The 13,905-nt window shown below is 39.0% G+C and overlaps 1 protein-coding gene across 4 annotated transcripts in view; it reads left to right on the plus strand.

Moving 5' to 3' along the window:
• Window positions 1-13,905, plus strand: part of tnr (tenascin R (restrictin, janusin)) — a 209,678-nt gene that overhangs the window by 138,656 nt on the left and 57,117 nt on the right. For all 4 annotated transcript variants that reach the window (XM_026149494.1, XM_026149491.1, XM_026149493.1 and 1 more), the window contains 3 exons: window positions 10,445-10,564; window positions 10,734-10,877; window positions 11,793-11,908. In XM_026149494.1, coding sequence (XP_026005279.1) covers window positions 10,445-10,564; window positions 10,734-10,877; window positions 11,793-11,908 — 380 coding nt within the window. The remainder of the gene's footprint in view (window positions 1-10,444; window positions 10,565-10,733; window positions 10,878-11,792; window positions 11,909-13,905) is intronic.

Consider the following 13,905-nt stretch of genomic DNA (forward strand, 5'->3'; position numbering starts at 1 on the left):
TTTTACATGGTGTTAAGGTTCAAAATTGAGGAGGGAGAGTACAAACCACCCTTGGTCCAGAAGGTCTTGGTCAAACAATGATTTTAATGAACACACACGTGTGGGAAGACAACTCTGTACGCAGACAGCAAGTAGTCTTCGACTTCCTCAAAGCATGAACAGATATTTTATAGCATCAGGGTTTGATTTACTGACGCCCCTTCATGCGTCACAGATACATTTTATACATAGATCAGATCAACACCACAATGACTTTTAACCCAGAAGATCATCTTCTATTTTCATGGCTGGTACTTTCCGTTCTTGTCTTAAAGTGAATTGTTCCTCTTTTACCGAGACATGACTAATCTCTCCTCTAAATAAATCTAACTCATGTGTGTGTGTGTTGACCTCACATGCTCTTTCTCAATTCACCTGTTGCACTTCTGACCTTTCACCAGACCAGAGGCTCACTGAGACTATGTGTATGTCTTCTACTAAATAAATGTTTTAACCAAGAACCTCTACTAAAACCTTAATATAAAATGACCTGATATAAGTGTTTTGTAAGCATGTATTGCAATTCCTTCTATGTTCTAGTTTTCCCTCAGCATGTATCACCTGAACAGTCATGTCAGTGAAGCTTAAGACCTTTAAAGAACCTGAACATCAACTCAAATAAGCACAGATATGCATTGTGTACACAATAGTTATAACTGCATCTGAAATACAAATTAACATCATCATAAACATCTTAAGGCCATCTTAAAGCTATCTGTTACATTGTTAAAGCCTCGTCTTAGCCTGCTGCTCAAAATAACTTCCTGCTTCTGCAAACACTCTGCAAGCCTGTTTCCTGTCAGCCTGTGACTTTTAGCCTTTCTGAAAGACACACACTGTTCAACCCCTGAATGCAATATAAACTCCAGATTATATTATTAATGCAATGGTAATAATGATGATAATTTAACAATAGCAGTAAAATAATTTCCCTGCTCCACACTCCCTCTCTCGACCTCTGGAACACCAGAGGTCGCAATACATTGTGTCCTCGCTCAGACAACCTCATGTCATCTAATTGGTCCAGTAATAAACACCCGCTCCCATTCGAGAACACTCCATGTGTAAGCTTAGGTTTTCTCGGTCCCTCTCTGGTGGTCTCGGACCTCCCTGTGGTCGTCGAGATCTTCTGCAAAGGAAACAAAACACCTTTTCCTGCACCTCCCTAACTTATCCTATTTGGGACTCTTTAATCAAAAGCATGATCCTAATTATCTTCTTAACTTATTGACTTGTATTTATGTATATTCTTCAACGTTACTCATCACTTTAAAACTCTTTAAGCCCTGCTTTTACGTCCGGTTGCTCGCTCTATTTTTCCCTTATCTGATCATCAACATCCTGTGCACAAATTGTCGCTGCTGCAAGTTCCTCTACTCTAAATCATCGTAAGCGCCTATTCTACTAAAAGCTCCAAAAGAAAACAACCACTTTAATCAATTAAGTTTAAGCATATTTCCCTCTAAGATTTGTACACAGCTTTAAAACCCTGGTATTGTATCTTCTAAACAGGATTCAGTTCTTTAATCCTTTAACCTTAACATAAAAATAACAGTTTCAGTTTTACCATATCCAAATGATCAAAAACCCCAAAAGTCCTAAAATGATCCTAAATTATTAAACAATTAAATTAATACACCCTAAACCCCCCTTTATTTTGATACATGAAATGTGTCAAAATACTATACAAAACTAAAAATGCTCAGTTTTCCCCACTCATGTTCCAATCTATATCATAAAAATAAACTTAACACAGAACAATTATCAGTCATGTGTTTCTACAATTAATGGTAACTGAGTTATATCAGAAAATGCCTCCCCCGTAACATTTGGCCTTCTCCCAACAATATACTATAATCCCATAATCTAACCCCACTTAATAAAACAAAAATTTTCTCTGGTAAAAGCCAATTGTTTGTCCACATTAATTCATCCTCCTTCATCCAGTCACACATTCACTCCATATTTTTGCTAATAGTGGAGCTTCCCGCGTCAGATTCTCCACCCTCAGCAAAATGAGCTCAGTCATTTTTTATTTTCCATAGGAAAATATTTCTTTATGCTTTTGGACTGGATTGACTCGCATAAAATCCTTTTTACAGGGACTATGAATAGTCCCTACAGGTAGCTTTCTCCTCAGCCAATTGTAATCTGGAAAGCCCCCTTATATTTGCTCTTCCCGAGAATTTTCAGCGCCGTTATTCACTGTTGCAGGCCTCCTTAAAACAGAAATGAGAAAAAATAGAGCTGATTATTAGCTCATGAGAACACAAAACAAAATCACCTGACAGGTTTTCTTTAAGTGCACTGTTACAAAATAATGGGCCCAATTTTAGACATGTCGATGTTTCCTAAAACTCCCTCTATTAAAAACAAAAACAACAACCCAAACCTAACTGACAGAATCAACCCATCACCACAACAACCTCAACAACCTTAAACACACAAGTCTTGCCACCACATAATTTCACCTCCTCAATACACCGAAAGTCTCATTAAAACCACACAATTTGCACACAAAAATCACCCCCTTTAACATACTTAAATTCAGCATAAAACCCCCTTACGACAACGTATAATCACTAAACTATAAATTTCCTACCCCAATCTGTACTTCTCTTGTCTGCCATGCTTCCTCTTCTGAAAGTCACTTCCTCAGTCACACACACACACACACACACACACAGGAAGTTCCTTCGTCACCACTCACTCCAACTAATTTGCATACTGAGTCATCTCTCAATGAGTTGCTGTAACAACAGAAACATATGTTTAAACATTACCAACTCATTAAATCATTTTATTTCTTTCTACAGTGATCACTACTTGATCACTCAGTACGAGAGAGCACTCCTAAGTCACTCTTTTTAAAACTACTTTAATCACCGTTTGTTTTCATAACTCACTCCCTTCGTCATATAGCTTCTTTGAGTTATTCCTCAGCTTCAAACTCAAATGTATTTTATGTTTGTGTATGTCAATTTGCATATGTTGCTTTTGCAGTGTGTCAGACTCCTTCATAATTCTCCACTTAAGCCGTCAGTTTCTTTCCCAAATTTGCTAACCCAAATTTTAAGTTCCCACCTTATTAACAGCATTCCTGCTCCTCAGCCAGAAGTCAGGGCTCCACTTGCCACTCTCCCCCTCTGCCTCAGCCCAGCGGCTTTACCCGTGAGGTCCCGTCTTCTTCACTTCATCTCACCAGTGAGTCTGAGCTCACCGGGACTGAGTGAGGCCGAGTAATCGTGACTGTGCCTGCCTTAGGTTGTCCCAGGGTTTCGAGGTGGGATCTTACCCGTCATGGGCTATCCAGCCTTCCATACTCGCCTGATACGGGGCCCAAGTGGGCAGGGGAGGGAACACACTGGCTCTGGAAATTAAAGGAGTGTAAGCTGCTTCCTTCATTGCATCTTATATTAAACTATCTCACTTCTGATTCCTTCCTAGAATAATTTCACATATGGCACTTTGTGTATGTGTGTTTTCTATTCATTAATGTAATTGTCAGTTATTTTCTCTCTTCAATTTTACTTTTTTATCTGTTTGTTTGTAACGTTCTACTTTAGTTCTACTAAACCTTGATGTAAAAACAATACACCCTCTTTTTACGCACACACACTCTGCAGACTTCCTCTGTTCACACACCGCCTTGCACTCACTCTACTATAATCTTTCATAGTGTTATTATTATTTATTATTTTGTTCAAATCACACAGAATCATTCAAATCGAGTACTCACAGCATTCACATCACAACCTTCAACTTTCACTTTCAATCCTGCGAGACGCAGAGATGGACATCTCCTTCACCTAACATAAAACTAAATTACCATATCAACATACAATTACTGAAATTCAGACTCAAATACACCGTCTGTTTTAATAAAGTCAAAGAGTAAACGGGTGTACCAAGTGTATGTACTTATGCGTTCTTGAACTGAAAGAAAAAGAAACTCAAACTCTTATAACATCACTCATGCCTCTCTCAAATTAAAAACACTTTCAAACTTTAAAACATCCTACTTGACATCACCAAAGAAATACCTCTCACCTTTATTCATCATTCAAAACCTTCTAGTCACTGCATTCACACACTTAAACTGTGACTAGAGTTGAGAAATATAACTCAAAACACACTTTCCTAAGAGTATTTTAGACATGCTTATCATAATCAGAAAGAGCAAGTCAAAAACAAACAAACGAAAAATTGAAACCTCCATTAATTCTCACCGCACACACAAAAAATTGAAAAAATAAACCACACCAGCAACTAATGCTGGAGAAAAGTTACTACTGAAAGTAATGTGTTAGTCTTAAGTATATACAGTGCACTCAATATATTTATATATCTACATCCAAACTCAGTCAATTACTATACATCCACTACGGCAACTCAAAACTTTATTTATAGTCCTCTAATAAACATAAATGGCATCTTAAACACACACTCAACAATGTTTGCAGCAGTATTTGTAAAACCAACTGTGGTTTAAACAGTTCACTCGAGGACAATGCCTAAGCGTCCTTGGCATTGGCAAGCGTTACCTCTGAGCACTGCGCTTCCTAGCAGACTCGAACTGCCGTTCTAGAATAATTTATAATACTTTGAAACAACAATCAACACCCAACACAAGTGTATGACTGAGGCAGATCTACCCTGATGGACAATGGGGACTCTAACCCACAAAATGACCAACCAAGGTCTGACCTAATGACCAACCGGGACTTTAACCCACAAAATGACCAAATTTCCTACCAAACTACTTGAGACTCTAACTCAATTTCTTTGGGACTTCAACCCAGTATTTAAACTTTTCCTGGCAGACTCTAACTGCTCTCGCAGACTTTAACTGCTTTCATTTCTTCTTTCTTCTTAGCAGAACTCTAACTGCTTCAACTCATGAGATTTTTCATCAAAATCAAAACAGACATCCACCAGTAACTTCAGTGAGTAGACTTAAATTTTATCATGTCCAATTTGGCACACTTTGGAAATAATTCAACAGGTAGTGCCTTACCTTTTGGATAAGCCGGCTTATGCCCACTCACTTCGACCACTGGAATTCATGTCTGCCCGTCAGACCACCTAAGACCAAATTTCTCCATCTACACCTCCAATTCTCCCTCCTCAACCACCGGACGAAGCCCCCAAATGTTAAGGTTCAAAATTGAGGAGGGAGAGTACAAACCACCCTTGGTCCAGAAGGTCTTGGTCAAACAATGATTTTAATGAACACACACGTGTGGGAAGACAACTCTGTACGCAGACAGCAAGTAGTCTTCGACTTCCTCAAAGCATGAACAGATATTTTATAGCATCAGGGTTTGATTTACTGACGCCCCTTCATGCGTCACAGATACATTTTATACATAGATCAGATCAACACCACAATGACTTTTAACCCAGAAGATCATCTTCTATTTTCATGGCTGGTACTTTCCATTCTTGTCTTAAAGTGAATTGTTCCTCTTTTACCGAGACATGACTAATCTCTCCTCTAAATAAATCTAACTCATGTGTGTGTGTGTTGACCTCAAATGCTCTTTCTCAATTCACCTGTTGCACTTCTGACCTTTCACCAGACCAGAGGCTCACTGAGACTATGTGTATGTCTTCTACTAAATAAATGTTTTAACCAAGAACCTCTACTAAAACCTTAATATAAAATGACCTGATATAAGTGTTTTGTAAGCATGTATTGCAATTCCTTCTATGTTCTAGTTTTCCCTCAGCATGTATCACCTGAACAGTCACGTCAGTGAAGCTTAAGACCTTTAAAGAACCTGAACATCAACTCAAATAAGCACAGATATGCATTGTGTACACAATAGTTATAACTGCATCTGAAATACAAAATTAACATCATCATAAACATCTTAAGGCCATCTTAAAGCTATCTGTTACATTGTTAAAGCCTCGTCTTAGCCTGCTGCTCAAAATAACTTCCTGCTTCTGCAAACTCTCTGCAAGCCTGTTTCCTGTCAGCCTGTGACTTTTAGCCTTTCTGAAAGACACACACTGTTCAACCCCTGAATGCAATATAAACTCCAGATTATATTATTAATGCAATGGTAATAATGATGATAATTTAACAATAGCAGTAAAATAATTTCCCTGCTCCACAATGGCCACATAGTGAAATAATATTTAATACTGTTGACAGACTTCTCTGAGTAACCTTGTTAATCACTCTACCCCTGACCTTCTGCTGTGCTTACAGTACTGTGCAAAAGTCTTGAGCCATCCTTCATTTAGATACTTTTAGAAAATTCAGTTCTTTGCTTAGTTGTATATATAGACACAGTTGTTTATCCCTTGAGCTGGAGTGGTTCTTGAGTGGTTCATAGGTCAGTGTTAAGTGGCATAAGAAGCAAAACAGCATTCCTCTAAAAATGCTCAGGTACTACGAACGGACTAAAAATGAGTGAAAAAGTAGGCAACGACCAAAGGAAATCAGAAACTCTGGAGAACTACTGCCCAAGACCACTTTGAAATGTCCGAAGAAAGTCTGGCTTCTCGGAAGGAAAATATCAAGAAATGAGGGGTGGCTTGAGACCTTTGCATAGTATTGTATGCCTTTGCTTTCGAGGAGTTCATCCATTCATCTCTTGCATGACCTTATTCAGTCACTATTCTTTTGTCCCGTGGATTATTGCCCCTTCTTTGATTTATCATTCCCTTTATATACCTGACAAGTTGAACTGACGAAATAAATCTCGTTAAGTGAATGCTGCAGGATTTGCCCCTCAGTTCTGAAATGATCTAGCCACTGTACAGGATGGGCCCATCTGTCGAGTGCGTGAGAAAGTGCTGGAAAATTCTACTAAAGTGCCCAAGGGTTTCCGGTGGGGGATTCACTGATCGGCTGTAGTGTCCTGTATCACAGGGGTGGGGAGAGTTTTGTTTTTCACACCATCACAATTCTCCTTTATCTCCTTCTCTCTTTCATCCTTTTTGCTCTAGTTTACTTTTAGTTGTTTTTCAGTGTTAAATTATTTATTCTTCTCCAGCAGATCTCTTTCTCCTCTTCTGTGTCTTCTGTGCATCCAGCCCATCCTACATTTTTTCCCCCCCAAGTCAAACTGTTTGTATCATCTGTCTTGTCTCACCTCCTTTATGTCCTTCACTTGTCTCCCCCTCCCCTTTTGTTGTGTTTGCCTGTGGGAGTTGTGGACGGTCTTTCTTTATGGCTCCACATTTGCATTCAGCACCACCTTTTAGGTTTACGACCTGATGATCTCAAGTTCAGGATTTCTTGCACCCAGCACTGTATTCTTTTACTGTCTGGGATTCGCTTTAACAATGCAATCTGTTCAAATATGAGATGGGTGTAATAAGCTGTCTCTAAGTATGACAGGCTAACATCTGTCTCTAATCACAGTGTCTAAACTAACAGAGCACTAACAGAGCACTATTTAGGCGTGACTTCGGGATAATTAAAACACAAACAAAAGTTTTAAATATAATAATTACTGCCTGCCTTATGGGTAAGAACATTTTCATAACCAAGATCTTAATAATCTATAAATATATTTTCTACTCATACTCCATTACCACAAAATAGGTTCGCCACTCGATGATGATGACGTCTTGTCAGCCTGCGTGAAATGCACGGGTGGCAGTATGAGGCAAAAATGTAAAAAAATAAATAAAAGCTTCTGACCTTTAGCCAAGTCCCGCCCCTGTCGGGTGCTGCTCCAGCACCCAGCGTGTCAATTTATGGCATTTTCAACTGTCAATGAGAGACATTCCAAAGGAAATAATAGTAAATCTCTGAAATGAATGAGAGAAAGCACTTGTGCTGGGAAGCCACATTCACTATTTAATTTGTCAGCTGAATATTTTGAAACAGTATATGTGATTTGCAGGTTTCATTTGCACACATTCTGAATTTCCCCCTCTTCTGAAAGCTCAACATGCCTAGTTACTATTGCTTAACGTTAAATCAAACTGTGGCTTTGCAACGGTCCAGTTGGATGCAGGAAATTTGGTCATACTAGCTGTACAACCTATTTGTATGCATGTTGCTCAATAAGCAGTGGAGCATGTGCACTTTCTTAATTACATCACTGCTTTCTTTAAAAAGAAAAAAGAAAACATTAAATTGAGATATTATCTCATACAAAGCAAAAAACAGTTAATAGCCAATTTGGTGAAAAAAGCTGTAACTCACTGTAAGGATGTAATGGGCCAGAAAAAAGGAGTGCATCACAGCTTACCATGGATCATCAGTTTTTTAAAATTTCTTCAGTGTCAGTGTATTTAATGCTGTTAGTTAACATATCTGACGTTAGATCGGAAAAAGAGAAATTGCATACTTAATGTTCTAAAATCTAAATAAATACAGGCTAAATAGCAGAGTACCAAAGACCGTGATTAATGAGTTAGAAGTTCTCGTTGTCACAAAGTCAGCTGGCGACATGGTGGTGCAGTGGTTAGCACTGTTGCCTCACAGCAAGACACTCCCCAGTTTGAACCCATCACATCTGCAGCCTTTCTGCACTTTTGTGTTCCCCCTGCGTACCCTGGCTTCCTCCTACACGCCAAAGACATGCATGAATGGTTGTGTCTTTCTTACTGTAACTTAAAACATAACCGGACTCAAAGCAAGTGTTCAGTTAAGGCATCATTTAGTTAGTTTAGTGTAAATTGAGTGGAAGTGACATGTTTTCAGTGATTCTTTTCCTCGGCGGCGGTATAAGTGTGATTTATATTCTCTGGTGAATAGATACAGTTTATACATTGAGCTTGTTTAGCCATATGTTGGTAATAACACCAAAGGAAATGTGGAATAATTGCACGCGTGATGAGACAAATGTGATACAAATAGTGCAGGGATATGTTTTTACATTTTGTACTAATTCAACATCAGTTTAGTTGTACAGTCCTGAAATTGCTGCCAGAACACAGACTACAAAACTGATCAGTCTGTCAGGAGGATAGTTATTACCAAGAATGTTGCACGGATGAATTTTACTTTGTTGCCACAAATCTAAAGAGACCCGATCAAGCGTCAGCATTGCTTTCTTACCTTATTTCCAACTAGTGCTCTGTTTTGCCGTTACACTCCTCACATTCTTTATAGATCTCCATCACCTGTTGGTCTGACGGGGTTTCTGACTTGAAGTAGGCTGCACTGAATCGATCCACTTTGTGAGAAAGAAAAGTCAAATGATGGGTCAAACACCTCCTTTAAATGGGAGCACGCACAGAGCCTGAAGGACAACGTGTGGGTTAACAAAGAAAGATGATAACTAACTAACATCCTTTCTGACTGGGGTTTGAAGTCTGGCTATGTTGAACGTGCACCAAAGAAACTCCACTCACAGTATAATCCACTATAGCGAGCCAGTTTCTTTTAAAAAGTTTCAGCCTTTTCACAGGACCTTCAATGATTATTGCAGAAATGCTTCAAAAATACACAAATTCTCATATTTCCTACTAAGTAGCTTGCGAAGCCCACAAGTAAGACTTTAATGTCTCTTCTAAAATCGGCATGATTAATAACCACCTTAACATTTTCTAGCCCTTTGACTGATCTGGCTGAGCTGATAAGGCAACAGCTCTCATGTAAAATTATCTTTTATCTGTAGAGTTTGGATGTCAGGCTTACTTAACTCACTGGACAGGCTGCGCTTAAGCTGGCTCACCAAAGGATTACAGCAAGGGATACACAACCTGGTTGACCGCTCTCTGTGCGAGTCACTGAAATAATGACATATGCCATGTGAACCTTCTGTTGCAAATTGCAGCCTTTATACTAATTCGATTACTAAATGCTCACAGTTTTCTGATTAAAGTAGGCGAATCCACACAGAAAACGTTTTTTGGAAGCAATCTGTCGCTCGCCCATCTCACAGAGCAGACAGATTGCCATTCTTGTGAGTCACACATCACCGCAGGCGCACAACATTTTTTTCTTCGTCGTTTTTTTGTTTTGTTTTGTTTTTTTGGCATCTACTGAAGTAATCTCCACAGATACTTGTTCAAATCACACAAATAAACAAATTATTTTTGTAAGAATTAATATGGTTCCAAATGTTACTTAAAAAAAGAATCCGTACAATTAATAATAATTAAATCTTCATGTTAAAACAGTAGTTATTTCCTTCCGCTAAGCTGATGACAACTATTTTAATCCTGTAACTTTCTGCTTCAGTGTCAGCCTGATGAAGGGACAGATTGTCCGGCTGCTCATCTTTCTGCTGCTGGTAGACAGATGGTACCACTCAAGCCTATTTTTCAGTGTTTTGCTTTGTGTTAAGGTTTTTTTTTTTTTTATCACATATTTATTACAGTAGCAGATTACTAGTGTAAGATTTGTATTTTTCATTGCTACACCAAAAACAAATGTACAAAAAAAAAATTCAAATTAGTTGTTTTGCTTTCTGTTTTTCGTTAACAGTTGCACCCGCCATGAACTTGAAAGTTCGAGGGGTGACAGATCAAACCATCGAGCTGGAGTGGGAGGGGTCAGTTGTGCTGACAGATTTCTTGGTGACCTACACACCGAGCACCCCCGGAGGTAAGTACAGATCCACGCTGACCTTTCAAAGCAGGACAGCCGTGAGTTAACTTCCCGTTGCTTCGAAATCTCTTGAAAGCATCGACATCTCCTATTTCTTTGTAAAAAAAAAAAAAAAAGCAGTGCATCCATGTATCGGTGTATATCTCTTCACCTGCCTCCCTGTCAGGTGTGCAGCTAGAGATAAGGATTCCAGGCAACACGACTACCTGCACTATCTTGGAGCTCCAAGCTGGCATGGAGTACAACATCAATGTGTTCGCTGTCATTAACAACACTATCAGCGTTCCTGCCAGTATTACTGTTTGGACCTGTAAGTGCAGTCATATGTTTTTGTTCTTTTTTTGTTCTTTTTTTTTTATAAAATGTTCCCTTGTGGTGCAACAGAAAGAGCCTGAAAGCATCTTTGTTTCCCAATTTAATATCTCAATTTACCTTCATGCAATATCCCCGGGCTCCTGGATTATTGCACGTGCAGTTCTACATTAACAAATGTGCACACAGTGTCTATCACGATTTTTTTTTTTTTGTCAAGTCCTCCCAAAGTTGTTTCTCTGTGTCAACAGAGTGAGAATACCACTTGCTTGTCTGTGCAAATTGCTTGTGATTTTCACCTGTAACAACTGCTTAGTGTCACTCACACACACACACTGTGTTAATGCCGGGTCCTTGCACCTGATATTGAAATACACCAATTGCTTTCACGCTTACCAACACTCTGCAAGCATTAAAACCCTGAATAAGTTTTTCTTTCTTCCACTGGAAGCAAAATATTGTATGATCGGTGTATTAGGTGACGTTTAGGTACATACAGTGTATTGCTATTAGTGCTGGCTTGGCTTGTAAAATTATTCTCAATTTCAACAACAACTGAATTTAATTTAAGTAGAATTTCTACTAATAAATTAGATTCAGGGCACTTTACTCTGATGGATCCATTTTTCCACTAGAATATGATTTATTTTGGGCATTATTTTTTTGCTAAACTTAATTTTAAGGGTTTAATTAGATATTCTGGAAAGATTGTTGGGAAACATTTAATTATAGCACTTTGAAAATTAAAGAATGAGCTGTTCTTTTTCAGTGAGTTATATATCATCAAAACTATGAAAACTTTCACGTATCCAAACTTAAAAAGAGAAAGAAGAGAGTTTTTTAAGCATTAGACAGTTGTGATTTATGGACTGTTGGTTAACTGAAGAACAATGATATGTCTCTACTCCTTCAGATCTCTCAAGTCCAGATGTTTTAGTCTTCAAATCCATGGCAGAGACATCAGTGGAGGTCCACTGGCAACCGTTCTACTATTCCTTCGATGGATGGGAGATTAGCTTCATCCCCAAGGTACAATCTACCTGTCTGAATCTAAATGAATGGAATTGACACTCCTCCTTATGTCAGACTACACCACAGATGCTGAAAGTACAGTGAAACATATCCAGTATGGTTCTGCAATAGTCCTTCGCACAGCTGGCTGTGAGTTTTGCAGACTGTTGTCTACAGGTAACCATTTATTGTCGCCACGACTACCTTCGCTAGTGCTGTTGTTGGCCTGTCAACCATTGGTTAAGAAGAAGACCAAAATTATAACATACAAAGACATAAAAACAATGAAAAGTGTAGAAAAGTGCTGTATAATAATCAGTCCTTTTACCATTAAATAAGCTTGCAGACTCAAACATGACACACATGGATGCGATTCTTGATTTTGGGCATTCCTGATATGTGTGTGTGTGTGTTTGTGTGTGGCTGGGGTGTACCTTGAGTGGAATCACAAGGCAAGCTATTTGAGCTTCGATTGTTCAACAGGTTGATTATTCACCGCAATGATCAACTGCCCAGGCAACCAGACTCTCAGTACATTTGCGTACCATCATTTCATTGGTTAATGGCTCTGCTGGAACATTTGAATCAATGTGATTTGACGACGTCTACGATGGTGCTTCAGAGGTTGAATTTTGATTGTTTTTTATCACATACAGTGCCAGAAAAGTAAAACAAGGGATTGATAATGTAGTTCAGCACCATGTGACATCTACCCATTCAGAAGCGAGAGTGCACGAGTCTCGCCTAATCCCCGTGTGTTTGTGAGGTGAACAGAAGGAATAAAGAGTTATTTATGCTTTAGATACATATTTGCACACTCTTTATTTTTCAGGGTTTTGCTTGTGAAATCTTGATTGGAAATAATTGTTTTCAAATCTCACTAATACCATCCTCTAGCTTTGAATGTCTGTAAAAACGGGGAGAAAACTGCATGGATTTAGGTTTTCTTGGGGGTTTAAAGCCCATACCAAATTAAACGAGCGGATTGTCTTAAGCTTATTGGCTATTAGATGGATGAGCCATTGAACTCTTTTTTCCTGAATAACCCTTCGCGAAGCCATACTAGGGCCAGGTTCAAAGCCAAAAAGCAAAAGCCTTTCTCTTTCTAATTCCTGCTGTAAACTCAGGTACTCTGAACTCTAATCTTGTCCCCTCTCACAGTAATTGGTTTTCTCCTTTAAGGTGTTCTCAAGGGAGATATCCTTTGGTCCAGCCAGGCACTAAGTCTCAAATCTGATGTTAAGATGCTTTTGTGTGTTTGTTTTTCAAGGCCTTTTAAGGATAGTAAGTTAAAAAAAAGTGCTCATCTTAATTTTATTTTATTGCTTTTAGTGTTCCCATCCTCCTTTGGTCTGTCCATTCCTTCATGTCTCATCACTGTTGTGTTCTCCCATCCCCCCCGGGCCTTTCCACCTAATCCCTTGTTTCTATTTTCCATCCAACAGCCCTTGGTTGAAATCTGTAACTGTTTTTTTTTTTCAGTTACCCCTTGAAACTGCCCTCCATCCCTTTTTGTTTCACCTCTCTCGCATCCCTCTCTCTCTCTCTCTCTCTCTCTCTCTCTCTCTCTCTCTCTCTTTCATATTCTTTCCTCAATCGTCCCTTGCTTTCCCTCCCTCCCTCTCTCTCCAGCCGCAGGGGAAATCATATTATGAGTTGGCAGTCCCACCCCTGGTGGGTTTAATCCAGCAGTAGGGATTGTGAATTTTGACAATCTTGTAATGGAAGTAGGCATGAAAGCTTTGGCCTATGCGAACAAACACAAAACTCACTACCCTGTAAAAAGGAAACAAAGCGAGAGGGAAGGGGGGAAGGTGAGCTTTAGGACCCACCATTAATATGGTTAGAAACTGCTATAGCACAGTATATATGGTACATTCCCATAATGTAATATGCTGCCAGGGTTTTTGTACTGCATGCGTGCAGTACTGCAACATCTCATATGTTGGATTTTGTAATTCAATAAAAAAATAGATAAGACTACAAAGAAAGGCAGTTGTATATCGGAGGGACGG

This window comes from Astatotilapia calliptera, chromosome 18, assembly GCF_900246225.1.
Source record: "Astatotilapia calliptera chromosome 18, fAstCal1.2, whole genome shotgun sequence".
Taxonomy (NCBI): Eukaryota; Metazoa; Chordata; class Actinopteri; order Cichliformes; family Cichlidae; genus Astatotilapia; species Astatotilapia calliptera.